The 26,588-nt window shown below is 39.5% G+C and overlaps 1 protein-coding gene across 2 annotated transcripts in view; it reads right to left on the bottom strand.

Annotated features, from left to right (window-relative positions):
• The window catches only part of LOC121871536 (cadherin-23-like), a gene marked incomplete at its 3' end in the record, with an annotated part of 255,663 nt that overhangs the window by 139,803 nt on the left and 89,272 nt on the right, over nucleotides 1–26,588 (bottom strand). For both annotated transcript variants that reach the window (XM_042373970.1, XM_042373971.1), the window contains 2 exon segments: nucleotides 8,115–8,231; nucleotides 13,212–13,304. In XM_042373970.1, coding sequence (XP_042229904.1) covers nucleotides 8,115–8,231; nucleotides 13,212–13,304 — 210 coding nt within the window.

The following is a 26,588-nucleotide window of genomic DNA, read 5'->3' as shown; positions in this document are numbered from 1 at the left end:
GAGTGAGGGAGGGGAGGTGACAGTGACATGTTGGACAGTTAGAGCTGAAGGTCAGTGAAGTATTTACTTGTTTATTTATGTCCTTTAGATTGAGTTTTTGTTTTTTGCTTATAAAATGTCATAGAAGTGACCGGGGAAAATATAATTTACATTGCTGGAATTCTTATAAGATAGTGATTAATTTGAATATAAACGTCATATATTTTGCACAAGAGATAAAAATTTTACCACATTAGTACAATAGTACATTTTAATAATGTAAAAATTTTTCAACTGTATTTTTGGGTGATAATAATTAATGGGATAAAGGTTGTTTTAGACATATAGTTTTCTTTTATAAAATGTCACGGACTTGACTTAGCAGAACATAATTTGCATTGCTGGAATCCTTGCAAGATAGCAATTAATTTGAATAACAACATCTCATAGTTTGACAAGAGATCAAATTTTTAGTTCTTTTGCTTAGTACATTTGAGTACAAAGTGAGCAAAGTGTTATATTACTAAAAATTATGGCTTTTTCACAGGGAAAAGTCTGTATAACTAGCCCTAGTGGTCAGGATATTATGGTATCGAATGTTACAGACTACAGATATTTCAAATAAATTCTTTGTCTAGTTCTGTACATAGAGACTGGTGGTGGAGAAGACCCTTGGGGTTTAGAAACTGTAATAATTTGAGCTTATTAATACCAGGACCCTTGACTTGACGCAATATCAGGTCACCCATTGTTAGGTGGGGGATTAGTGAGTCTTGTGACCTGAAGATGCTTTGAATGACATTATTTTATACCTATGAGGTACTGTATATACATCGTGCTGTACTGTATTGTATATGAAGGGTAGAGGTATTAATAAGCACAGATTAATTATTACAGCAATGCATTTTTACTAATTAATGAAAAACAAATAAACAATATTGTATCATGAATGGGGCAGTATAGTGGTGCAATGGTCAGCATTCATGCTTCACAAGCAAGCGGACCCGGGTTCGATCCTCGGGCAGGGTGAAACTATGGGCAAGTTTCTTTATGCCATTTGCCACAGTCTACCCACCAGTAATTGGGAACCTGGATGTTAATCGATTTGCGTATCGTATTCCGGGGTAATGGTTAGCCAGTGCAGTTGACGAGTTGTCTGGTCTTCTCGGACTATTCCTTGACACTGGGTCATGCAGTTCGTTAACTCAGGGTCTGGTTGTTGTTTTGGTGACATCTTCTACACCTAAAAGAAATTCACACCTAGGCAGCCCTTGGGTCAGCCATCCTCGTTATTATAGTGGTTGGTGACAAACAATCAATGAGGTGATTCTTTGCAGGGTGGGGGATGGCGCAGTCACATTTACCCTCCAAATGAACCCTTCTCCCTATCCCCTCCCTTCCTCACAGCATTTGTTATAAACTTCATTTTGTGTTAGAGCGATGAATTTGATACCATAATGATAGTGAATAAATTCTCTATGAGATGTTTCTAATATCAAGTCTTTAAATGACAAGCCAAATAATAATATACAACTAAGTAGTTTACTGTATATGAAGGGTCCTGGTATTAATAAGCTCAAATTATTACAGTTTCTAAGCCCCAAGGGTCTCCTCCACCACCAGTCTCTATGTACAGAACTAGACAAAGACTTTATTTGAAATAGTCTGTAACATTCGATACCATAATATCCTGACCACTGGGCTAGTTATACAGACTTTTCCCTGTGAAAAAGAGATAATTTTGAGCAACATATTACTGTACTCACATTGTACTCAAATGTACTATCTAAAGGACTAAAATTATTATCTCTTGTGCAAACTGTGCAAAGTGTATACTGGAATTAATTACTATCTTGCAAGGATTCCAGCAATACAAATTATATTCTGCTAAGTCAAGTCCGTGGCATTTTATAAGAGAAAAACTATAACCCTAAAACAACCTTCATCCCATTCATCATTATCACCCACCGCCGTCTCCCTCCCCTGCTGGATGGGGGGAGTGGTGAGGGGGAGGTGGGGTGCTGACAGCCAGGAGGAGAGAAGATTATAAAAGACAGGGAATTTAAGTTTTTCGCTGACAAAATGTCACTATTTTGACTTAGAATATAAATTGCATTTCTGGATTTCTTGCAAGATATTGATTAATTTGAGTCCAAACTTCCCATAGTTTCAACTAGACATACAAATTTTAGTAATTAACTTATTACAACTGAGTACAAGTTGTGATAATTTATGAGGTTCCTCAGCAGTTGTGGTTGCAGTTGCGAGGCTTCGTGACATCACTAGTGTATAATGCGTCTCCATATGCCCTGGTTTATTCACTGATCAGTTGTCCAAGTGCAAAAGTAGCCAAATCAAGCCATCATGTATCCATTAATTTTAAAATAAATATTATAAAGTAAAGTTTTATAGGACAATAGATAAGTAGTGCTATTAATGTGTGTGCTGTGTAAGTGTCTTGCCATGTCACCTCACCTATTGCCTCGTCACCTCACCACCTGACTTGTTACCTCACCTTTTGCCTCGTTAGCGTAGCTCAGAATTACATTACTGTAATATTTTACTTTTTTAGCATTGCATGTACAGGTAGTTCTGCTATAACGCAATAATTGTGTTCTTGTAAAATATCGTGTTATAGAAAATCGCGAAATAGAAATAACAGGGCTTATGGAGAAAATAGGGTTAGGTGCAGATTAATCGAAATCGAAAAAATTTAGTAGTTAGCCTAACACAAGGGATAGCACAGTCTAAATAAATGTTACATTCATATCTAATAATGAAATCATACAGTAAATGTAACACTTTACCTTGAAAAAATATGAATGTAACGTTATAGCAGAACTCGCTGTACTTTAAAGAAATATTTATATATGTACAGTATTTATTAATAGACCCAGAGCAGAAAAATCCAGCGTGAGGATACGGTTAAACATGATTCAATCTTTCATAATACCAGGAACCCTTGTACCCAGGCCCTGAGCACAAAGGTTTGGAATAATTATCTTGCAATTTTCTCAGATTTTCTGGTAATTGCACATTATTTCATAATCGATATTGCTCCCAAACCCATTTTTTTTCTTCAGAAAATGGTCCTGATTTTCAACCTTGGAAGTTGTGCCCAAACCCGGAATTTAGGGAATTTTCTGGAATAATTCCGAGCAAATTTCATTTCCGGTTAATGGAGAGTTTCAGGTTTGAGAGATTCTGGTTAATGGAGCTATTACTGTATTATGAAAGATTATGAAGGTGGCACCATCCCCCTCCCAACACACCAGATACGAGGCTTCCTGCTGGAACAAAGATAGTCGTGGGTCTTTAAAAGACCATTGACACTTAAGAAAGGAACAAAATAAGTTATCATTTAATAATAATAGGTACAGTATTACCCTGCTTTACACGGTTTCACTTTCAGCAATTTCTCATTTAAGCGGTACCTCGCCACAACCGGACTTGCACTTTCCGCGGTGCATCTACTCATATACGCGGATGAAGTATAATTTTTTGTTTAGCTCATAAAATTCATAAAAATTACCCGGCCAGAATATAATTTACATTGCTGGAATTCTTACAATATGATGATCATTTTGAATATGAACATCATGGATTTTGCATTAGACATACAAATTTTAGATCTAATGTAATAATTTGGTTTACACAAAGCAAATATTTTATCGTTTGTGCAAAATATATGAGGTTTACATTCAAAATATTCCCTGACCTGCAAGGAATCCAGAAATGTCAATTATATTATCCTAACTTTAGTCTGAGTTATTATTTATTACTAAAAATGTAAAGATACTGTTTTCTCCCAAAAATTTCTCTGGTAGGGAGGGAAGGTGGGGGGTGGGGGGAAGGGTTGGGACCGACTGACCCAGCTGGCGTGAGTGTGAGGAGGGGGGGAAGGTGGGGTACTTTGATTGACAGATAGTGTCGTGAAGAATATTTTTTTTTTTATTAACTGAAGATATTTGTTTTAGCTCATAAAATTCATACAAATCACTTGGCCAGAATATAATTTACAGTGCTGGAATTCTTACAATATGATGATCATTTTGAATATAAACATCATGGATTTTGCATTAGACATACAAATTTTAGATCTAATGTAATAATTTGGTTTACACAAAGCAAATATTTTATCTTTTGTGCAAAATATATGAAGTTTACATTCAAAATATTCCCTGACCTGCAAGGAATCCAGAAATGTCAATTATATTATCCTAACTTTAGTCTGAGGTATTATTTATTACTAAACGTTAAAATCTAGTGTTTTCACCCAAACATTTCTCAGAGAGGTAGGGGTCAGTGAGCTGGGAAGAGGGGGGTGGGATTTGAGTCCATTATTTGAATGGACATTAACCTGGCGACTGTATTTCTCTTAAATATTAATTGTGTGTGCATACCATCATAAAATTAAGATGTTATTTTTACTACAACATGGGTATTGTGTCGGAAAAAGTGGAGTTTGGGGGTCGGGCCAGTTTCTATTGGAATTACTCCCATATGTTCTGTTGTTCACTTTACGCGGTTTTCACTTTCCGCGGTACCCCGTGGGTTCAATTGACCGAGTAAATCGGGGTACTACTGTATTATTATTAAACCGAAGGTAGAATTATATCACATCGTAATTTGGGCTAAGACGATGAAAATTCTTACAGTCTGGGCACCCCCCCATTCCCTCAGAATTGACAACGGCGACAGCTGTCAAGCACTGCTTGCCCCACAGGTGGAAGTATATATATGGAAGAAGACAGTTTATGACAGGACATATATAAACATGGGGAACCAGAGGTTAAAACCCCAGGGTCACCACGTAGCTCGTCCCGCTAATTCTCCTCTGGCAAAAAAAGAAATGTTTATTCAGTTTATATTTTTTATCTTATAATAATTTGAATTATTTATCTATTTATTTTTGCACATTTTGTATGTAGAATTGTGAGTGCATATACTGTACAGTAAATCCTCAGTTAAAGTGTCTGAGTTGGCAAGGATTTAAATTAGTATTTGATGTTTTAATTGCCTGTATGTTGGCCTGGCGAGTTAATGCTAGGCATTTACATACCTAGGTATAAAGAGAGACGTCGCATTCTGGACTATATCACAAGAACCTTTTTTTTTTTTTTTTAATGGACATTAGACCACCCAGGCACAGGTCATTTATAATGACCCACATCAAGGCCTGGGGGGTGAAAATATTATAAAATAATAAGAATAATTATGATGAAGATAATAATAATACAGTGGTCCCTCGGTTAACGAATACTACAATTTGTTCCAGAAGGTTGTTTGTTAACCGAAAATTTCGTTAACCGAAACCATTGGTTCAATGGGTTTTTGGTTAATTGGTTCCAGCTCACCGAAAATTACCTTAAGTTAGAAAAATGCATTAAAGTACACTTACTTTGAGGTGTGTATGTAGAAGGCTCCTGGATGATGATGCTGATGTGAATTTGAAATGGGAGGTGAAGGAGGAGAAGGAAGTGGGGGTGGAGGAGAAGCATTTTACTGCTTCTTGGAAGGTGAGTCACCTTCCATGAAAATGTCAGGAACCTCTGGACTGACAGATTCTCCACCAGGAACATCCTCTCTCATTCTTGAAGTGGAAGGCTGAGGGGTAGCATCTGTTTCCCGATGTCTTTTAGTAAAGAAACTGTCAATTTTGGGTTGTGGGGCATTTCTCCTCCTCATCATTAACTGATGTTTGAAGGAGACCACTCTCTCCTCAACATTACACAAAATAGGTTCTGTTGTTTCCACATCTGGGTGCCTTGAAGCCAGTTTCCTGGACATCTCCCGGTGGTGAACAATATCTTTTAAATCTGAAGAAGACATGGTATGGTCATCACTTCCCTTTCCTCCTCACCACTGTCAGCCTCCAACATCTCATCCAGTTGCTGCAAGTCATCAGGAGTAAGTTCCTGCTCATGAGACATCACAAGCTCTTCCACATCAACCTCCTCCACTTCGAGGCCCAATGACTGACCAATGGACACAATCTCCTTGTCCAACTCTGCTTCTTCTTCAAATCCCTCAAAATCATGAACTGCTGATGGCCACAGTGCTTTCCATGCAGAATTGAGGGATCTAATGGAGACTTCTTGCCATGAGGACACAATCAATTTTGCAGCCTCCAGGATGTTAAATTGTGTCTTCCAGAACTGTGCCAGTGTTAGTTCAGGATCAGTGGAAGTTGCCTGGAAACACCGGAACATTTTCTTCATGTACAACTTCTTGAAGTTGCTGACCACATTCTGGTCCATTGGCTGCATGCTTGATGTAGTGTTGGGAGGCAAAAACAACACTTTGACAAAGTCAAATTGAGCCTCCAATGTGCTGGCAAGTTCAGGGTCATGGCTAGGGGCATTATAAATTAGGAGAAGAGCCTTTAAAGGGAGTTTATTGGTGGTTAGGTAGCTCTTGACAGAAGGGCAAAACACCTCAACAGCCCATTCATTAAAGAGCTGTCTTGTCACCCATGCCTTACGGTTGGACTTCCAATAAACCCCAAGCTTTCCTCTTACCACTTTTTGTTGTTTGAACACCCTGGGGTTCTCAGAGTGGTAGACAAGCATAGGCTTCAGTCGGAAATCCCCTGAAGCATTAGCACCAAGCAATAGAGTGAGTCGGTCCTTCATGGGTTTATGCCCAGGTAAAGAGGCTTCATCTCTGGTGATGAATGTCCTTTTGGGCATTTCCTTCCAGAACAGCCCAGTTTCGTTCACATTGAACACTTGCTGTGGAAGATAATTTTCTTCATCCACCAGTTTCTTAAAGTCCACTACAAACTTTGCTGCTCCTTCTTTATCTGCACTTGCAGCCTCACCATGCCTAATAACACTGAAAATGTCACTTCTTTTCTTAAATTTTTCAAACCAGCCCTTGCTTGCCCGAAAATCTTCAAACTCTGTGCCAGAAGAACCAGGTTGATCTTCCTTTAAATGTTCATAAATCTCCCTGACTCTTTCACAAATAAATTCTGTAGAAACCTCTCTGTTTCTGCTATCAATGATCTACCTCTAAACAGTCTGGTAGATTTGTCTCTCACTTTCACTTCTTTGACCTTGTCTTTCTGTGCAGGAAACTGATGCCAAGCTTGGTGTGTTGAGTGGCTGTTTGGCGCGTGAAAAACTAGTTTCCTGTACAGTACTTCAATTATGTTCAATAATTGTTAAAATGACTAAAAAATTTAATACGTATAGAACTTTTAAAATTATTGAAAAGTACAACCTTCTTGATATTTACTAAAATGGTAATGAATTTAAGCCCTAGAACCGATTACTGTATTGGCGGACTAATACTACAGCTGGCGAGCAGCCGAATGCAAGCGAAAACATGTTGGGGAAAATTTGTAAGGAATTCGTTAACTGAAATTTTTTCGTTAACCGATGTGAAGAATCTTTTGGAAGGTAATTTGTTAACCGAAATTTCGTTAACCGAGGCGTTCGTTAACCGAGGGATCACTGTAATAATAATAATAATAAAATTAATAAAAATATATAAAAATAAATTCTAATTAAATGCCAGGTAGCGACGTGTCCTCCCAATATTATGTATTAAGTAATTACCCGGTAGATGTTTTAATTGCCTGTAGGTTGGCCTGGCGAGTTATTGCTAGGCATTAAAATACCAAGGTATAAGCTAGGCGTCGCATTCTGGATTGAACAAAAAAATAACAATTATGATAAAAAAAAATAATAAAAATAAAAAATAAATATAAATACTACTACTACTAATATTAATGGAGCCATAAATAAATACAAAAATGAAAAAAAAATCAAGAGCAAGAAATGATATATTGTATGTACTGTATGTTGTATTGTCAAAGTAAGAGAAACAATTGAAACCTGCAATTGTGTGTAAATGAGGCAAAAAGACGGATCAGCAACCTGGGACTTAAGTCACAATTTTTGTGATGCCATATGGCAGCAAGGTCCACCATTAGACAACACATTATACTTCCAATATCTTCCCAGGTGGTAGTACCTCCCTGTTTTGTAGCTGCCTACTACCTACTGTAATTGTCAGTAGAGTACAGAAAGAGAGTGAGGTGTGTGTGTGTGATTCCAAAGCAAGCAGTATCCACAATAGAGTACAATATATATTTCTTACATGTCTATGTATGACACCACACTTACCCGTACAGTTATTTTCATCCTTTTCACAGCCATCATGTGCACGGAATACAAGTGTCCAGGTATCATACATCTCTCGATCCACTTTCCTATCTTTGTCCAAGAAGACCACCACTTTTCCTGAAAGTGCCAAATAAAAATACATTGAGAGAGGAAGAGATAGAAATCAACTGCTTCTACTGAAATGGAGATGGAGTAACACAAAAACTACCACTTCTCCTGACAGTACAAAAAAAAGTACAGGTACTGTACTACATCTTTGGGCCTGTATAAAAGGCCTCCTGGATGTCATCCTCTGCATCCAGTGTTGGAATATAGGCAATGATGAAGGAGGAATGATAAAAGATGTTTAGAGAAACACAGAATGTTAGAAGCATTCATTGATCCCAAACTGGTGTGAAAAATCCAACTCTCTAAATCTGATTGTGCTTTGGGGTCGGCTTACCATTCTATAAGAGTGTAGATGGTTCCCTGTTCTGTGATTTGGCCCTTGTCTGGAAGATGGGACTCACTAAGAGCTGCTATGTCACTGTTAAACCTACACAGCTCTCTTGCCACAAGGCTCTTCACCCTCTCAGGATATTGATTTCTGGACCAATGATGTGCTAATTTTGAGCAAGGTACTTTATTTTTGCTTTATCCTCTTCACCATTGATTGGTCTGTTAACTGCTTGGGCAAGCAGTCTAGTCTCTGCTATGCACTTTTGGCAAGTACTGGCTCCAAAATGTACGTGAACCTGTATCACTGTTGGACAAGTCTCATCTTGAAAAAGTTTACATTAGGTGCTGTCACAACACTGGCAGATTCTTCCAAGAGTTCATAACTTTCACTCCAAAGAAGTTTGCCCAGACAATTTTCTGAACTTGTGGCTTCTTCAGTCTCAGGCTGTGACCTCAATCAGGGCAGGAATCTGCCAGCTCCAGGTATGAACACTCAACTGAGTAATGTCCTCTGAGGTGTTTATAGACTTCTATAAAGTCATCCCTCCCCCATGTATAGTATAAGCTAGGCACCTGCAGGCATTCTAATCTCTCTGATTACCTGAAATATTGAACAATGAAGTGTTTGCTTGAATTGGGAACTACTTAGCAAGGTCCATCATAGGGGTGCTATAGTGGACAACAACTAGCATCATGATGGACCCAAACCCGTGCAGAGCTTGTGGGAGGTGAGAATGCTGATGATCGGGGAGGTGAGGTGGTGATGGTCTCAGGTTGGACACACAATCCCGAAGAACCCTAAGGAATTGGTGTCTGCACTGCAGTACCAAAAGCTGGTCGGTGGAGTGTGGAACTCGCATGGAAAGCAAAGAGGCTGGTCATATGTGAGTTTAGCTGGGTCATAGGTCCTCTTTGATTGTAGTCCTAACACCAAGAAGGATGCTTGGAAGGGAGTCCACCTGTCTAACAGGTGTGGTTGGGTCTTGAAGGTGCCCTTAAGGTGACAATGAAAATGCTCCACCATAATGTTAGATTGAGGGTGGTGGAAGAGTGTTTAGTACAGTATCTGATACTACCCAGAAGTGAAAAAGTTGGTGCCATAGCTTAAACTGGGGAAAACAAGGAACCCAAACGTTGAGGAATGCCCAGGCAGTGGATTCAGCTGATTTATCTGGCATGGGCACTGCCCCAGTCCACCCTGTAAAGCAGATGATACATTTTGAGCAAATAGTTGTAACTTTGCCAAAGGCTAAGAATTTCGAATGTGGACAGTCTGATACCTGTGGGTTGGCAGTGGTGAAGGTTCTAAGGAGGACATAATGTGACAGTGAATTTTGGAGGCTTGACAAGCGAGACAGTGCTTGGCCCAGGTGCATGTGTCAGTGTGAGTGCCCAGCTTGACAACAAAATGAAAAAGGAAGCATCGTGAAGCCCTGACGCCTGGGTGGCTCATGTTGTGGAAATGGCAGAATACTTCAGGATGGTGAGCACTGGAATGAATGAGTGAGGGTTGCCACAGGAAATATTACACCAGAACTGAAGGTTGGAGCAAGGAAATGTCAAAGGCTTGATGATGAGGTTTTAAAGGTGGCCAGGCCTTTATTGCTTTCTTGGGCAAGGGCCAGTTGATATTGGTCAAGCGGTAGTGCGAGTGAGTTGATGGTGGAATGGGAAAGGGCGTTCAATGTGGCGAATATCCATGACAAACTCAGAGATGTAGGAGAGGTGGCACTGCAAACATGAAGAATACGTGTCTGTTTAATGTGTCATGGCATAGGTAAAAGAATTGTGGGCTTCCAGCAGGTGCTTGAAGTGGCAGAAGGCAAGGTGTGTGACTGAGAGTTCCCTGTCAAGTTGCTGTATTTGAATTATGAAGGGTCCAGGCATTTAAAGAAGACTCCAATGGGTCTAATGTTGCCATTTATGATCCGCAGTATGACTGTAGAGAAGTCATCAGTGGTGAGGACTGTTTTTGCATCAGATTCAAGGTAAGTCAGCCAACATCATTTATGATGTTGGCTAATGCCAAAGAAGCCTTGAACATCTTGAGGAGCCTCCTGAGGAGGTGGTGGAGAGGGTGCAGTGTATTAGCTGCCATGGGGCAGAAACAGTGGTAGTAAATGACCAGCCCAAGGAACTCTTTAATTTCTTCGCAGTGGTAGGCTGCAGTACTCTCGCAGGACAATGACCTTCTGTGCTAGAGGGCTAATCCCATCACTGGAGATCCTGCGACTGAGAAATTCAAGTGCAGGGGGACCAAAGATGGTCTTAGCTGGGTGGATCCTGACACTGTTGTCCTGAAGGAGGGTTAACAGCTGCAGATGGTGGGTTTACTGGTGCAATAAGTATGCTGTCTAAGGAGACTGTCATAAAGTCTAATCCCCAAATGATGTGGACCATAAAATGCTGAAATGACTGTGCCCAAGGGGCATCATGATGGCAGTCTTAGAGACATCTGTTGGGAAAACAGGTATCTGATGAAAAGCACAAGCACAGACAAAGTTAATCTTTAACGTGTAGTGGTGATGCCCAGCAACTGTTGAAGGGCTGAATGACTCCCTCCCTCAGAAAGGTGTCAATCTCCACCTTAACAACCTAATTTCAATCTAGGGAAGAAGCTGGAGGCAAGAGTAAACTGGTGGGTCTGTAGTGTTGATGTTGTGGTAGACTGTGCAACCAGGGCAGGAGAATGGGTGTGTGTGCCAGCAAAGGATGGAAATATCTGGAGGAAGTCAGTGAAGTCAGGGTTGGGGGAAAGGGAGGTGATGCAAAGAGTAGCTGCTGCAGTTTGCAACAACACTAGAAAAAGTGAAGTTGGATGGTCAGTGAAGAAGACGGTGATGACTTGGGTCAACAAGTAACTGGAAATAGTTGAATATGTCATATCCAAGAGGTGGTTGAGTAGCCACAATGATGACAAATGATCATGGCAGCAGGAGTTTTAGGCCCAGACCAAACATAGGCCTGGAGGTGACCAAAGGAGGAAATGAGTGCCATTGGCGGTCAAACGAGGGTGAATTGTTTTTACATCTGGCTGGTATAGGGGAAGAATGCTGAGAGATGCTCCTGGGTCCACCAAGCATCCTGCCAGAGAAGTAGTCAGTGGAGTGGGATCAAGGCACCTAATGTAACAGGCAGCATTTTCAGAAAAAGAGCCTAGTGGACAGCACTGACAGGTGCTGGTTCCAAATATCTATAACGTGATACTGTACTAACACACATACAGTTGTCAGACATTGGTTTGCTGAGGATTCTGAGTTGGGGAAAGTGGGACATAGGGTGTTCATCTGGTCTTCTATATCATCAAGGTGTTGGCGTATGCAGTGGAGAGGGTAATCACAATTGTTGTGGGCATGCCTGGTGCTGGACACATAGGGTTGTACGGGCCCATCCATTGTGGCATCCTGCACATGGTTGGAAGAGGTGATGCACTGGGTGGTTGGGGTGTGTAGGTAGTGAATGGGTTAGTTGGTGAAAATGCTAGGAGCTGGAAAGGGTTGGGTTTGTGTGGGATGAAGGGATAAGGTTAAGAAGGGATACTGCCAGAACTGGGTGAGGTAGAGCTAATAAGTGGAGGAGAGCTGGCTGTGAGGGACATACAAGATGAGGCAGGGGTAGAGGCACTTGTAAAGATTGGTGTGCACTGTAGGCCTGCCCTGGAGTGAAGAGTTGAGCCAGCATTCTGTTTGCAGTGGTGACATATTGATTAGACAGGATGTTTTGGTTGAGGGAAGAAAGGATAAGCCTGATTTCTGGGGGTAGTTTTTATAGGTGCATGTAGTAGAGGGTGTTGGCAGGAAGTGGAGTGGTACAGCTCGAGTTGATTAGCCACATCCTCTGCCAAAGGATGGAGGGCTTCCAGTTGCTGAGTGTGAGTGCTTGTAAGTCGTCCAGGTGTTGTTGAAAGCGGCAAACTCATATGAGTGTGGCGACATCTGTCGGAAGTGTCGGTGTGTGGGCAAGATAGGCCTCAGCATGAAGAAGCCAGTTTTCTATATTGTAATGGAAGGAGGGAAGCCTTAGCCGTAGTTCTGCCATGGTGCCAACATTCTGTTTGAGTGCATGTGTGAGAATGCGGGGGTCACTCTAGGGGTTACTAGTGTAGCACTTGCAGCTACATTACATACATACAAGGAATGAAAAAACTTGTCAATGTAGACTAGCTAGGTAGTAAGGAGCGGAGCTCTATTCTTGTGGATTGGCTCGTGTAGACTGATCTCCGCCAGCCTGGGACAAATTGTGTGTACAGTTCCAAGCCCAAGCATCTGCATCCTGTCTGAGAGGATAGGAGTACCACATCGCACTAACCATGGTTATGAGTAATTTAAAAGCAATGTATACATACAGAAAAAACACAATAAAACTGAAAAATTCTGTTCATCTACATCTGTAAATTTCTTTCCTTAAATAAGTGTTTTAAGACTGAAGCAGGTGAGTTAGTGGTCAGATATCTGTAGCTTGTGACATTTGATTAAAGAGCTACTGTAGAGTACATATCATATAAATAAAAGTGAAAAAAAAAATATGTTGCTGTAACATGTTCTTATTAGTCTCTAAATACATTTTTAAATTAGGATGTATAAATAACAAATATTGATTAAAAATTTTTTTTTTTAAATTAGCTTAAATTTTTTCACAAGTTGCACATACAGTACTTACCTGAGGAGCTATCGACTGAGAATGGTGTGACAAGACTCTTCTCATCTTGCCATTGATTGTTAAGCAAATAATATGCTATTTGCTTGTGAGCACCTGCAAAATTGAAAACAATGAGGATTCAGAACACACTGTGCCATATTGCAAAAAAAAATTTCTTCAAAACTGTATATGTTTCAAAGGTTCACAGAACAACACATAAAAAATGCACCCAAGTTCACCTCAGGGAAATAAGTCTGATTTGCATAAATCCAGTATGGCTGCCAAAATACCTATACAGAGCTTATTTTGCCAAATAAAAGCTTCTAAACAAGCTTTTTGAGTGGTTTAAAAGCCAAGAATATGGTGTGTGAGGGTGGAGAATCTATTTACACCAACTAATTGGACTGCATATTAACTTGCATAAATCCAATATGACTGCCACAATGTTCTTCAGGAGCCTATTTTTCCCATGTAACATTCTAGAGTGATTTAAAAGACCATAATATGGTGTTTGATGAAGAGGAATCCACTAGAAGAAGTAACAAATTGATAAGGCAACTTTGTAATCTCTATGAATCCAAAATGGCTGCCCAAAAATCCCGGTGGACCATATTATGTCACATAATTGATTTTAAATAAAGTAAACTAGCTCTAACCCAGACTCGCTTAATCCGGATCCACTTGCGAACTGGAATGGGGTCCACCACAGACACATGCATTGTACTGCGCACATCATTGTCATCCTTAAAATCCCTTTAATTCATATTACGCTACATAACATCCAAATCCACCGCGCTTGTAGGGTCTCAGAAAACGGGAAACGTTGGTAAAGGATAACTCACCTTCTGAATGTTTATGTTTGTTCTATACAAATTGTACCCAGGTACGGTCCTGAAGTGAGAGAAAACGGACTCCTATGATGGGGGACACAAGCACTCACACTGACAGACTTGACACTCACTTACATGAGAAGTTTTACCAACCATTAGTTGTGTACGTTATCTAGTGAATTTAGTCAATATTGTACAGTGCAAGTACACTGTAATACAGTGGTCCCTCGGTTAACAATGGACCTAAGTGCAAACCTGTACTGTACATGTACTAAAATTTATGTTTATTGCAAATACAGCTTGTTTATACAGGTATTCAAATAAATCACTATCTTACAAGAATCCCAGCAATGTAAGTTATATTCACCTAGGTCATTTGGGTGGCAAATTATGAGAAGAGCTTAGTCACTCTTAAGGAATGATAAATAAACACGCAGGCCTTCAGCGCCAACTGTCAAATCATATCGCCTCACCCCCTCCCCCGGTTTGAGGCCTTAAGTTTTTCATATAATATCTCAGACTATAGGAGAATATAATTTGCATTGCTGAAATCCTTGCAAGACAGAGATTAATTTAAATATAAACGTCATATATTTTACTCAAAAGATAAAAATTGTAGTACATTAGTGTACAATACTGTAGTACATTTTATAATATAAAGTTTTTCAACTGTATTTTTGGGTAGATTTACATAAATTTCTTCATTTATTTTCATCCATTTACATGCACACACCATACTAAAAGAAACGCAAAAGAAATAAATGACCTCAGTGCAAAGCTGGAGTGCACATGTACTAATTTGATTACGGTACAGGTTGTACCTCTCTAGTCCGGCATTCTGTGGTCCGGAAACTCCCGTGGTCCGGAACGATTTTAGTTTGTCCAATAGGTAGATAGGCAGCTTTTTTTTTTTTTTAATCTTGATTATTATTATTATTATTATTATTATTACAGGAGTATTAAATTTTTGCCCCTCAGGCCCCAATGTGGGTCAGTGACCTATGCCCGGGTGGGCTAATCCCCGTAAAAAAACAACAACGACAAAGCCGGGGGAAATTAAGGTTTGTTTACATCCGGCAGCTCTCTCTCTGTGCTTGTCTATACAGAGCATAACATTTAACCCTTCAATATATATGAGCAGTAAATAAGTGTTGCTTTCATATTCTTATGTAGAGTAATGACGATATGTTTTCACATGTGCGCACTTACATAGCTCAGTCTCCTTTTTTTTTTACCATTATGGTTAGCTACTTATATTGTTCCATTTATTAACATTAAATAACATTACAGGTACTTCAAGCAACCATATTCATTTTTTTACATTAATTTTACTACAGCTAAACTCAGGGTCTTATTTTCTTCAGTTTTATATGTAGAACCAATCAGTCACTGGTTTCGTAAGCTTTAACATAAACAATGCCGGCAGCCGTCTCGTCTCCTCTAATATTCCACGTATTATTAATAAATTGTATTGTTAATTTTGCACACACATACATTAATTCAATAAAAACAAATTCAGAAACATTAATTAAAATATATATGAACAGTAAATAAGTGTTGCTTTCATATTCTTATGTAAAGTAATGACGATATGTTTTCACGTGTGCGCATGCGCACTTACATACGCGATCTCTCTTTTTTCTTTACCATTATCGTTAGCTACTTCTATTGTTCCATTTATTAACATTAAATAACATTACTTAAAACAACCATATTAATTTTACTACAGCTACAACCAAGGTCTTATTTTCTTCAGTTTTATATGTAGAACCAGTCAGTCACTGGTTTTGTAATCAACGAATACAATGCTGTGTCATTTCCTCGTGGGTTTTAATATTCTACGTATTATTAATGAATTGTATTGCTCATTTTGCACACATAAACATTAATTCAATAAAAAAGACATTCAGTAATAAACAATAATGAATCTTTTGTACATAAGAGAAATGACGCTGTTTACACGATTATGCACGTCGTCTGCACGTTGGCGGGCCGTTCAAACCCGTCGAAATTCAAGTTTCCGCCGTCAAAATTTTTATTTATTTATTTTTTGTGTGTTCCAATAAAATACATTAAGAATTAAAAACTCGCGAAATTTGAGAAGCTACTATACGACATTTAACCCTTCAATATGTCTTCAAAGAGACCATGATGCAGAGAAAGTTTTGCTAGTGCTTCCAGGCATAAGCACAAGTCACTATCTATCCAGGAAAAGGGTGAATTTCCATGGTCCGGCAATTTCCATGGTCCGGCACCGGTCAGATCCCGAGGTTGCCGGACTAGAGAGGTACAACCTGTACTAAAATTGTTATGTCTACTGCGAATTATAGGTTGTTTATATTTAAATTAATCAACATCTTAGAAGAATCCCAGCAATGTAAATTATATTCACCCAGGTCATTTCACTGGCTCTTTATAGGAGAGAAGCTTAGTCAATTAAGAACAGATAAATAAACACACGTTAGACCTTGGGTGCCAACTGTCAAACGTACTACTTCACCTCCTGCTCCCCTCCCCCCCACGCTCACTTCCTCCCTCCCTCCCTCCCTCTCCCCCATCTGCCCAGCATTGCTGGAATCCTTGTCAGACAGTGAATAATTTTAATATAAACGTCATGTATTTTGCACAAGAGATAAAAATTAATCACCTGTATCACATTACAGTACAGTTTTACCCCGCCTAACGCGGTTTCACTTAACGCGTTTTCGCATATACGCGGTACCTTGCCAAAGCTGAACTTTCACTTAACGCGGATTTTTTCCACATATACGCGGTGAGTGTCCGAGACGCTATTTTTAGATTTGCCCCACCCGCCACCCTGCCTGACTGCCTGTTTTAGCTCATAAAATTCATACAAATTACCAGGACAGAATATAATTTACATTGCTGGAATTCTTATAATTTGGTGATCATTTTGAATATAAACATCATATATTTTGCTTTAAACTTACAATTTTTAGATAAAATTTTTCTCTAGGTAACTATGGTATCTTTTGTGCAAAATATATGACATTTATATTCAAAATATTCCTGGTCTTACAAGGAATCCAGCAATGTCAATTATATTATCCTAACTTTAGTTTGAGGTATTATTTATTAAAATTTAGTGGTTATCCCACACATCTCCTTGGGACGGTTGGTGGGGGTGGGGGGGAGGGAGGGACCAACCGACCATCTGTTACCGTGTGAAGAATTATTATTTTTTTTTATTAACTGAAGATATTTGTTTTAGCTCATAAAATTCATACAAATTACCCGGTCAGAATATAATTTTCATTGCTGGAATTCTTATAATTTGGTGATCATTTTGAATATAAACATCATAGATTTTGCTTTAAACTTACAATTTTTAGATAAAAATTTTTCTCTAGGTAACTATGGTATCTTTTGTGCAAAATATATGACATTTATGTTCAAAATATTCCTGGTCTTACAAGGAATCCAGCAATGTCAATTATATTATCCTAACTTTAATCTGAGGTATTATTTAATACTAAATGTTAAAAACTCTGGAAGGGAGGATTGGTGGGGGGTGGGGGGGAGGGTTGGGACTGACCGCGCGGTTGGAAGAGGGGGGGAGGCAAGGTGGGGTACTTTGATTGACAGATAGTGTCGTGAAGATTATTTTTTTTTTATTAACTGAAAATATTTGTTTTAGCTCATAAAATTCATACAAATTACCCGGTCAGAATATAATTTACATTGCTGGAATTCTTATAATTTGGTGATCATTTTGAACATAAACATCATATATTTTGCTTTAAACTTACAATTTTTAGATAAAAGTTTTTCTCTAGGTAACTATGTTATCTTTTGTGCAAAATATATGACATTTATATTCAAAATATTCCTGGTCTTACAAGGAATCCAGCAATGTCAATTATATTTTCCTAACTTTAGTTTGAGGTTATCCCACACATCTCCTTGGAACGGTTGGTGGGGGGTGGTGGGGGGGGAGGGAGGGACCGACCGACCATCTGTTAGCCGGCTGTGTAGTGTGAGAGGGGGAGGGAGTTGAGTCCATTATTTGAATGGACATTAACTTGGCGACTGTATTTCTCTATTTCTCTTAAGTATTAATTGTGTGCATGTACCATCATAAAATTAAGATGTTATTTTTACTACAACATAGGTATGTGCCTTCAAAAAGTGGAGTTTGGGGGGTCGGGCCGGTTTCTATTGGAATTAATCCCATATGTTCTGTTGTTCACTTAACGCGGATTTCACTTAACGCGGGACCCTCTGGGTTCAATTGACTGCGTTAAGTGAAGTTACATATAGTGATTTGAGTGAAAGTGTTATGCGTATATAGTATTCCACATACATGTAAGTATAAAGACAAAGTTTTGATGATCGGACAACGTCCATTTCGGTTAATGTCGTTTCCGAAGCGTGTCTGTACGTTAACGGCGCATGTGTTAAGGATTTTCCGACCCGACCATTTACCTTCGACCTAGATGTCGGTCCCTAACCCCGTCGTAAATCCGGAGTGTGTGTATATATATATATAAATAAATATATATATATACAGTAGGATCTCGCCAATAATGACTTCCACAGGACTGCTTTTAGTATCCTGGTGGTCCAGCGGTTAGTGTTCCCCGGTCACAGTCATGGGCTAGTGGGCATGAGGTTCAAATCCTGGTGGATTGAGGTGTTGATTGTATGTAGAAGTCGCGTGCTATAAGGCCAATAAATATATGGATCCTCATGTTTCGAGCCGGTTTGGTAAAAAAAAAAAAAAAAAAAAAATATATATATATATATATATATATATATATATATATATATATATATATATATATATATATATATATATATATATATATATATATATATATATATATATATATATATATATATATATATATATATATATATATATATATAATCGCTTAACATATGTGGGTTTAGTACGGATTTACCGTCGCGGATTGCCCCGCCGAGGAATATTCTGTACATTAGTAATTGGAAAATGTGGCATACATTCAGCAATGCGGCGGCACTGATTTCGCAGGACACGCCCACTCCCGCAACCTCACACACACACGCATAGCTCTCTCTCCTCTAGTCAGTCTCGCTGTAACCACGCTTGTGTATCAGCATTTAGTTGAAATACAGTTCCGTGAATGTATTATATCAAGCACAGTATGAATAGAATATCACTAATATAAAGAGTATTTTAACCACTACTAAAAAACGAGTAACATATCTTGAATATATCGAGTTAGGTAAAGTCTTTTGTTTTCATGTAGTTTATCTAATTTACATTGAAATGCATTACATTTCAGCTAAACTACTATTTATTTCTGAGAATATGGAAATGTAATATTTTGCTGAAATGATGTCCATTACACAGTGAAGTGGCCAAGCAATATTTCGCTTTCTTCGTTCAGAAGATGTTACCATAATCGCTTTTGAATGGTTTTCAGTTAAAAACTGTTTATACAATAATATTCTATCTTTTACGTCGATTTTATCCACTTTCCATCATCGTCATTTTGGCAATATTATTTCTGAATGTTTTAATATATATTGTTATGAATAGAATATCATTGTAATATAACAGTATTTTAACGAAAACTATTAAAAAAGTAACATCTCTTAAACATTGGAAGGTTAGGTAAAGTCTTTGTTTTAACATATGTATTTTATCTATTTTACATTGAAATACATCAGTTTCAGCAAAACTACTATTTATTTCTGAGAATATATTCATTCAGGCACAGTTTAGGTAAAATATACATGTGCTGTAACATTTTTTAATTAAACCAACCGTGCCGTCTAGCCTTTTTCAAGGGTAGACTGGGAGAACTGTTTGGTTGCTTAAGGCGATGACAAGGAAAATGATTTTGATGGATTTTTAATGAAAATATTCAGAAAGACCTGGCACTGTCAGAAAGTGGTTGCTGAAGGCTTCAGGACATGGGACGAGATTAGGGCTAATTGAAGAGCACGACACTGAGCTGACGGGGATCTGCAGGGTTAGTAGACTCAGGCAGGAAGAGGAAGCGAAAGGGAAGAGGAAACACCAAGAAATAACGTTGGAGAAGTTGAAATGACCAGGAATATTGAGGCACTGAAAACTGGCCTATAGTATGAACCCCTCCATGGTGCATGCCTAGAAATTCATCTCGGAGGGATGGATGACGTTTTGCTCCAAACAAAACATCATGGAAGAAATGAAAAGAAAGACAACTCCCCATCACCATGTTCTTTGATCACGAAGAGAGATTTAACACCATCATTCACTGGTGGCAGTGAGGAAGCAGCTGAATCCACGTGCTTCACTTCACCACCCGTTATGGAATTAGTGGCGATGAGCCCGATGACCCCGTCCTGTCGCCGAGGATAGGTACTGTACAGTAAAGAGAAATTTTTATCTCTTTTTTTTTAATAGCTTTTCTTGCCATGTTTATTGTTTGTAAAATGCACAGCACAGTACAGTTCAGTACTGTACATAAAGTGGAGGTGCAGTTATTCACAAAACATTTGTGTTTGTTGTTGGCAGTAGTGATGGTGGAAGGCAGAGGAGGGCGGATTGGGAGGTGGTGACCTTGGAAGTGGGAGGGGCAGTGGAGATGCCAGCCAGTACATTACGGGTGTATTAGTTTTTTATAGCTATTTTTGCATTTTAATATTAAATACTTGCGTTCATTTCATTTATTTCTGAGAACATGGAAATGTAATATTTTTTGAAATGATGAACGTATTACAGAGGAAAGTGGGATAAAATTGTGGCCAACAATGACTTTCTCTTTCTTTACGTTCAAAAGATGTTACCGTAATCCCCTTTTGAATGGTTTTCAGTTGTCGGATTATAAGCCTAATGGTAGGATAGAATTATTGTTAATACAATGCAGTACAACAGTTTTTAACTGAAAACCATTGGCGATTACGGTAAAATCTTTTGAATAAAATCTGAAAGTCATTGTTTAAGTCATGATTTATCCACTTTCCACTGTAATATATGCGTCATTCAGCAAAATATTATATTTCATATATATTTCTGAAATACGTATATTCATTCAGTCACAGTTAAGATAAAATATACTTGTGATGTAATATTTTTAATGAAAATACGTATCATAGTTTTCTTTTTGTTTCAAATTTAATTAACAAAGATTGATGTTTCAAATGTAATGAACAAAATTTATGTCCGTATCTATAAATAAAATTTAATAAATGAATACTTTATGTTTTACATCGTCCTGTGTATACCATACCATGGTTGCTACTTAGGTTTGGCTTGATGGCGCAAAGAGATCTGCCCTGGCAACTGTCCGACACTACAGGTGCGTTGGTGCATCGTTTCATTGTTTTGGTAAATATTTTTCAACCTATGAACCTATTACCCGTTTAGAAATTGACCCCCAATTTTGTCAAATAATTTGGTCTTAAAACCGAACTACTACACAGGTATATAAGGTAAATAAGGACATAAAGGTGGGGTTTTTTTTTTGGGGTGGGGGGCAGCAAATATACGCGTTTTTAACATCCACGGGTATCTCTGTTACGAACCCCAAGGATAAAGTATACGACTGTAGACAAAAATTTTAGTAATCATTTAGTACATTATATTGGTGTTATGTATAGCAGCTAGCTTTAGCTCTTAGGAGTGTGAAGCGCCCAGAGAAACATTATTAGGTGCAATTTTAAACACAGCTCCTCCCCGGGACTTGGCACCACTGGACTTACACCAAGACTCATTTAATTCTGCCCCAGACTAACATTTGTCAAATTCATATATTTTGAGTCCCGTTATAATGCAGAGAAAATTTTCGTTTGTAATTCACTCTTTAAAATGGTCATGTTTCAGTGAGAGTTTTGTGGTGCTGAGAAGAAAGAGAGACATCCATTTAGATTTTTCTTTGTATTATTTAGTTACTTCGACTAATAACCTGGGATTTAGTCCCAACCCTGTCATAAGTCGGGAGGAGCTGTATGATGCTACCAGATTGACTCTCGCCAAAATAGAAAAGATTCGCTTTTAAAATTAAAACATTGTCTCTTAATTAGGGTGTTGCTTTAAACCATGAATCTTAAAAATTGAATCGTTTAACTAACGTTTACTGTATGAACGAAGGACCTGCAGAAAACTATCCCCTTAATCTTCGTGTCCGTATATAAACTCATAAATAGTAAAGAAACTAGTTTTAGCAGTAAGTAGTGTAATGTACAACAAAAATACTCATTTTTATTAACACAATTAATTTTTGAACTTACCTCCATTTTGTAGATTGACTTTCGTAACTCCATGATGTATCCCATCTGCATCATCTGCCATGACTGCAACACCTTGTTGCTCTGCACCGACCCATATCACTTGCTGGGTGACTGCATTTTGTTTCTTCCATCATGTGCTCCACCTGTTATGATAAGGTTAATGAACACATTGAGCATTGATTCACCAATCACCAGCTCTAACACAGATTAATAAATATGTGCAATATTGTGAAGTCTTAAAGGATGACATAATGGCCAGTTACACTTATGAAGAAGCCTGTAGAAATACTGTACTCCACTGACAGGAGACGCCGAATTACGGGCTTCAAGGAGACTATCCAAGGACGCATAGCTGCAGCATAAGGATACGAGAGTGAAATAAAATAAACTGCTTCGCTGAAGGATATGCTGAATCAGTGCCTGGTGCCAGCTGGAGCTACTTTAATGGACTGGTCTGCATTCAACTTCATCACCCGTGTTGAACCCAAATAAGCCGCGCACGTGATAGTTTTGACCGTAGCCAAACACAAAAGGACATCGCTGAAACTAATTCAGGTACTACAAGGTCCAGATTTCAACAACAAATTACTTGAGTCCCGTTTAGGTTTCGCCATAACCAGAGCCACAAGTGGCAGATGGAGGCTATGTACCATCAAACTCTCGTAGTGCCAGAACATCAGATGCATATTCTCTGGTGGGAGAATGTGGGGACCTGAGTAGAGACAATAACCTAGCAGGATGAAGGTGCACATCTTTGGTGTGTGGAGTCTTCATGTAAATCCTACGCCTCCGCGCATATTCCAAGACCACAGATCCGAGTTCCTGACATGGTGGCGCTAGGCTGAAGTCAACTTTACGCTTGACGCACTTGCTCCATGTCACTGATTCATCAAAATGAAGCATCACGTTAGCGCGTCAGCTTCAAGACTGTTGGCGCTGGGGTGGAGGATTTCAAGCAACTAAGTGGGCCAGTAATCACAAAGGAGCAGTTGGGCTACCATCCCACTGAGTAGGAAAAATACACTGGCTGAAATTCGATCTGAGGCAAGACAATTGCCAATGGAGTGAGCTCCTGGGGTTAGTAGGGTTCTGGAAGGTGATCAGCTCACATCAGCAGTAAACTAACTCATACAGCTACCAGGAGAGGAGGCTTGCCTGGTCAGTTCTATTTATGACCCACTGGGGTTCGTGGGCCCCTATTCATCATCAAGGCTAAAATATTATTTCAGTGTGAATGCAGGCGCTGATTAGGTGGACTTAACCTTGTCGGGCTGTTAATCACATCACCTTGCTTTCTGGCTAGAGAATTGGCCCATCAAAATTATGTTTCCAGATTCTAAAACAGCATGTGCTAAAGAAACTATCCAGCACAGCACACCTTCTGTGATGCATCGCAGGCTGCTTCCGTGCGGTGACCTATCTGAGAATGGTAGACTCTGGCGGAAGTATCCAGTGCCTGTGTACGGACAGGCCAAGCTGGCTCCACCAAGCAACTGACAACACAAGGCCGGGAACTTTGTGCAGCTATCCGCGTGAACGCTGATCTAACGATTCGCCGAGAAATGACCATGACCATACACCTAATCTTTATTTTTGGACGGAGGCATGTTAGTTTTGTAGTACATCGCTAATTCGAGCAGACATTTCAAACGCTGTAGCTACCAGGATAGCAGCGTCATACAAGAGCTGTCAAGACCTGAACTGAAGCGGAGACATGTCGGCACACGCTGTTCCAGCAGATGGCGCAACTAGGGATTACCTGTCGGATCTGGCTGCAGGATCTCGTGGATACGAGGTCCTGACTTTCTACCCAGTGTTGAAGAACGGTACAAAGGAATCAGCAGTTCTTGAACGACTTACTGGAGGTGAAACGGTATACACCAGAGATCTGTAGCTGTTTCCGGCAGTGAGTGAGTTGGTCAGGCGGTCCTCGCCAAAACTATGGCTCCAGGTACTATCATGGCAATTTTGGTGAAACGGTGGCATGGATTAAAGAACTATTTGGTGGCTTGTCCAGTACAAGGATCTTCCTGGGCAAACTCATACCAAACTGAAGAGGCTACACTGAGGAACTACAGCCGGCTGAGCAGACAATTATAAAATTGGCAGAAAGAGGCTTATGAGAAAGAACCTAAACTGTCATAAAGGGTGAGCTGCCGAAGGACAATAAGCTATATAAACTGGAACTCATTTGATGAGCGACCCAATCATTATAGCAGCTAAATAGTCTGCCAACAAATGGCACCTTGGTCGAAGTGATGGAAGCCGTAAGGTTACAGGATGGACTTCCAGTACCATTGGTGCAGTGGTTAAGAACGACGCACATCCACAATGTGCCAGCGACTCAGGACAAAATTATTATGCTTGTTTGGAGGAGCAACAATGGAAAGGCTGACGTGAGTCGCCAGGAGAATGAATTGGGTCCACATGAAGATGGTGATGTCCTAACGCCAAAGGACCGAGATGTCCTAAGGAACTGATAAGTACCACAAGCCTGAGGCAAAGTAGTCACAAGACTGTGACAAAGCAATACCAACAGCCTGAGGGCAGCTTAGTCAATGGTGAACATGACAAAGTTAACACCACCAGCCTGAGGGCAGTCTTAGTCAGAGGGCAGCTTCATCACAAGGACGTGACAAAGCAAATACCACCAGCCTGAGGGCAGCTTAGTCACAAAGAACTTAAATAACACCAGCCTGAGCAGCAGTAGTCACGAACGTGACAAAGCAAATATCACCAGCTTGAGGGCAGCCAGAATACAAGGACATGACAGTAAGTTAACAATACCAGCCTACGGCAGCTTAGTCACAAGGATCGTGACAAAGCAGCCACCATCAGCCTGAGGGTAGCATAGTCACGAGAACGTGACAAAGTTAAATATCGTCCAGCCTGAGGGCAGCCATCACAAGGACGACAAACCAATGCCCACCAGCCTGGGCAGCTTAATACAAGAACGACGTAAATAAAAGCAATAACACCAGCCTGAGGGCAGCTTAGTCAATGAACGTTAATAAAGCGTAAATATCACCAGCCTGAGGGCAGCTTTAGTCGCTATATGACAAAGCACCACTGTGCCGATGGCAGCTTAGTCACCGTGCGGGCGCGACGTGACAAAGTGAAATACCATCAGCCTGAGGGCAGCATAGTCAATGCAGAACGTGACAAAGCAATATCACCAGCCTGAGGGCAGCTTTAGTCACAAGGACATGACAAAATTAAATACTACCAGCCTGAGGGCAGCTTTAGTCACAAGGACGGACAGTTAAACACCATCAATGATGAACGGACAAACTTAAGTATCAGGCCTGATCTGGTGCAGAGAGCCGCGAACACTAAACGGAGTGGGTGTTACCTAGCGGAGCAATATAATTATGATGACATATAAACAATGCTATGTTAGGCTGTAACTCATATGTCATGTTTATCGTTTATTACAGGCCTGCCCGCATGCAATGTAGAGGTTGAGATGGTTGAAGATGAGAGGTCCAGAAGGAGGTTGGAGGGTGTGAAGGGAGTTGTTATATAGTTATAGTTCTGTCTAATATAGCTGACCAGCCAGGGCCAGGTTATAGGGTGGGCATTTAGTATAGCTCCATATCTTGAGTCAACACCTACCCTGGCTTCTCTAACTTTCTACTGTGTTTAATATTTCTTATTGTGTAGACAGGTAGACTGTGTCATTGTTTTTGTGTTAGGATTAGACTAATTACATAGCCATATATTGGATTAAACATTTATGTAGAGTGCTTATGTATGACTTATTTTAAATACTAAATGAATTGTATTCCAACAGGTTTGATCGAATTATAATGTTCGTATGACGAGAGTATATTCACCCTCTAACCGGCTCGATTGGCGTTACAGCACTTAGCGAGGTAAAAACAAAGTTCACCTCTCAGAAGAACGCAAATACTTCATCGCCAGCCACATCTATTAATTTTTCAAGATAAAATACGCCTCCTAAATAAATATTATTAAACGAGTGGCCTGCGCAATTCAACTCACGGAATGTTCCTGTATAGTATAGCAATACTCAACAAAAGGTCTATGACCCAAGTCAATGCCTCAGCAGCATCATAATCCACTATTATAATTAATCCAATGCCTCTAATCTGATCATATCTCAGTTGTTGCTGAAAGTAGCCCCAAATATCTATGTTAACCCTAAGGATTAGATAGTTTAAAAAATCTACTCACAATAATATGACATTATACCGTAATCTCATGTGATACAGGGCATGCATCCTGATCATGGGACTGGTGTTTCAATTTCTGTCATATTGAGGTCTTGTTTAGAAATATCAGTATTCTATCTTCCATTTACCTTACACAATAATTTAAA

This window comes from Homarus americanus, unplaced genomic scaffold (genome assembly GCF_018991925.1).
Source record: "Homarus americanus isolate GMGI-L3 unplaced genomic scaffold, GMGI_Hamer_2.0 scaffold45698, whole genome shotgun sequence".
Taxonomy (NCBI): Eukaryota; Metazoa; Arthropoda; class Malacostraca; order Decapoda; family Nephropidae; genus Homarus; species Homarus americanus.
Note: the sequence above shows the minus strand (reverse complement) of the source record. Positions and strands in the feature narration are given on the sequence as shown.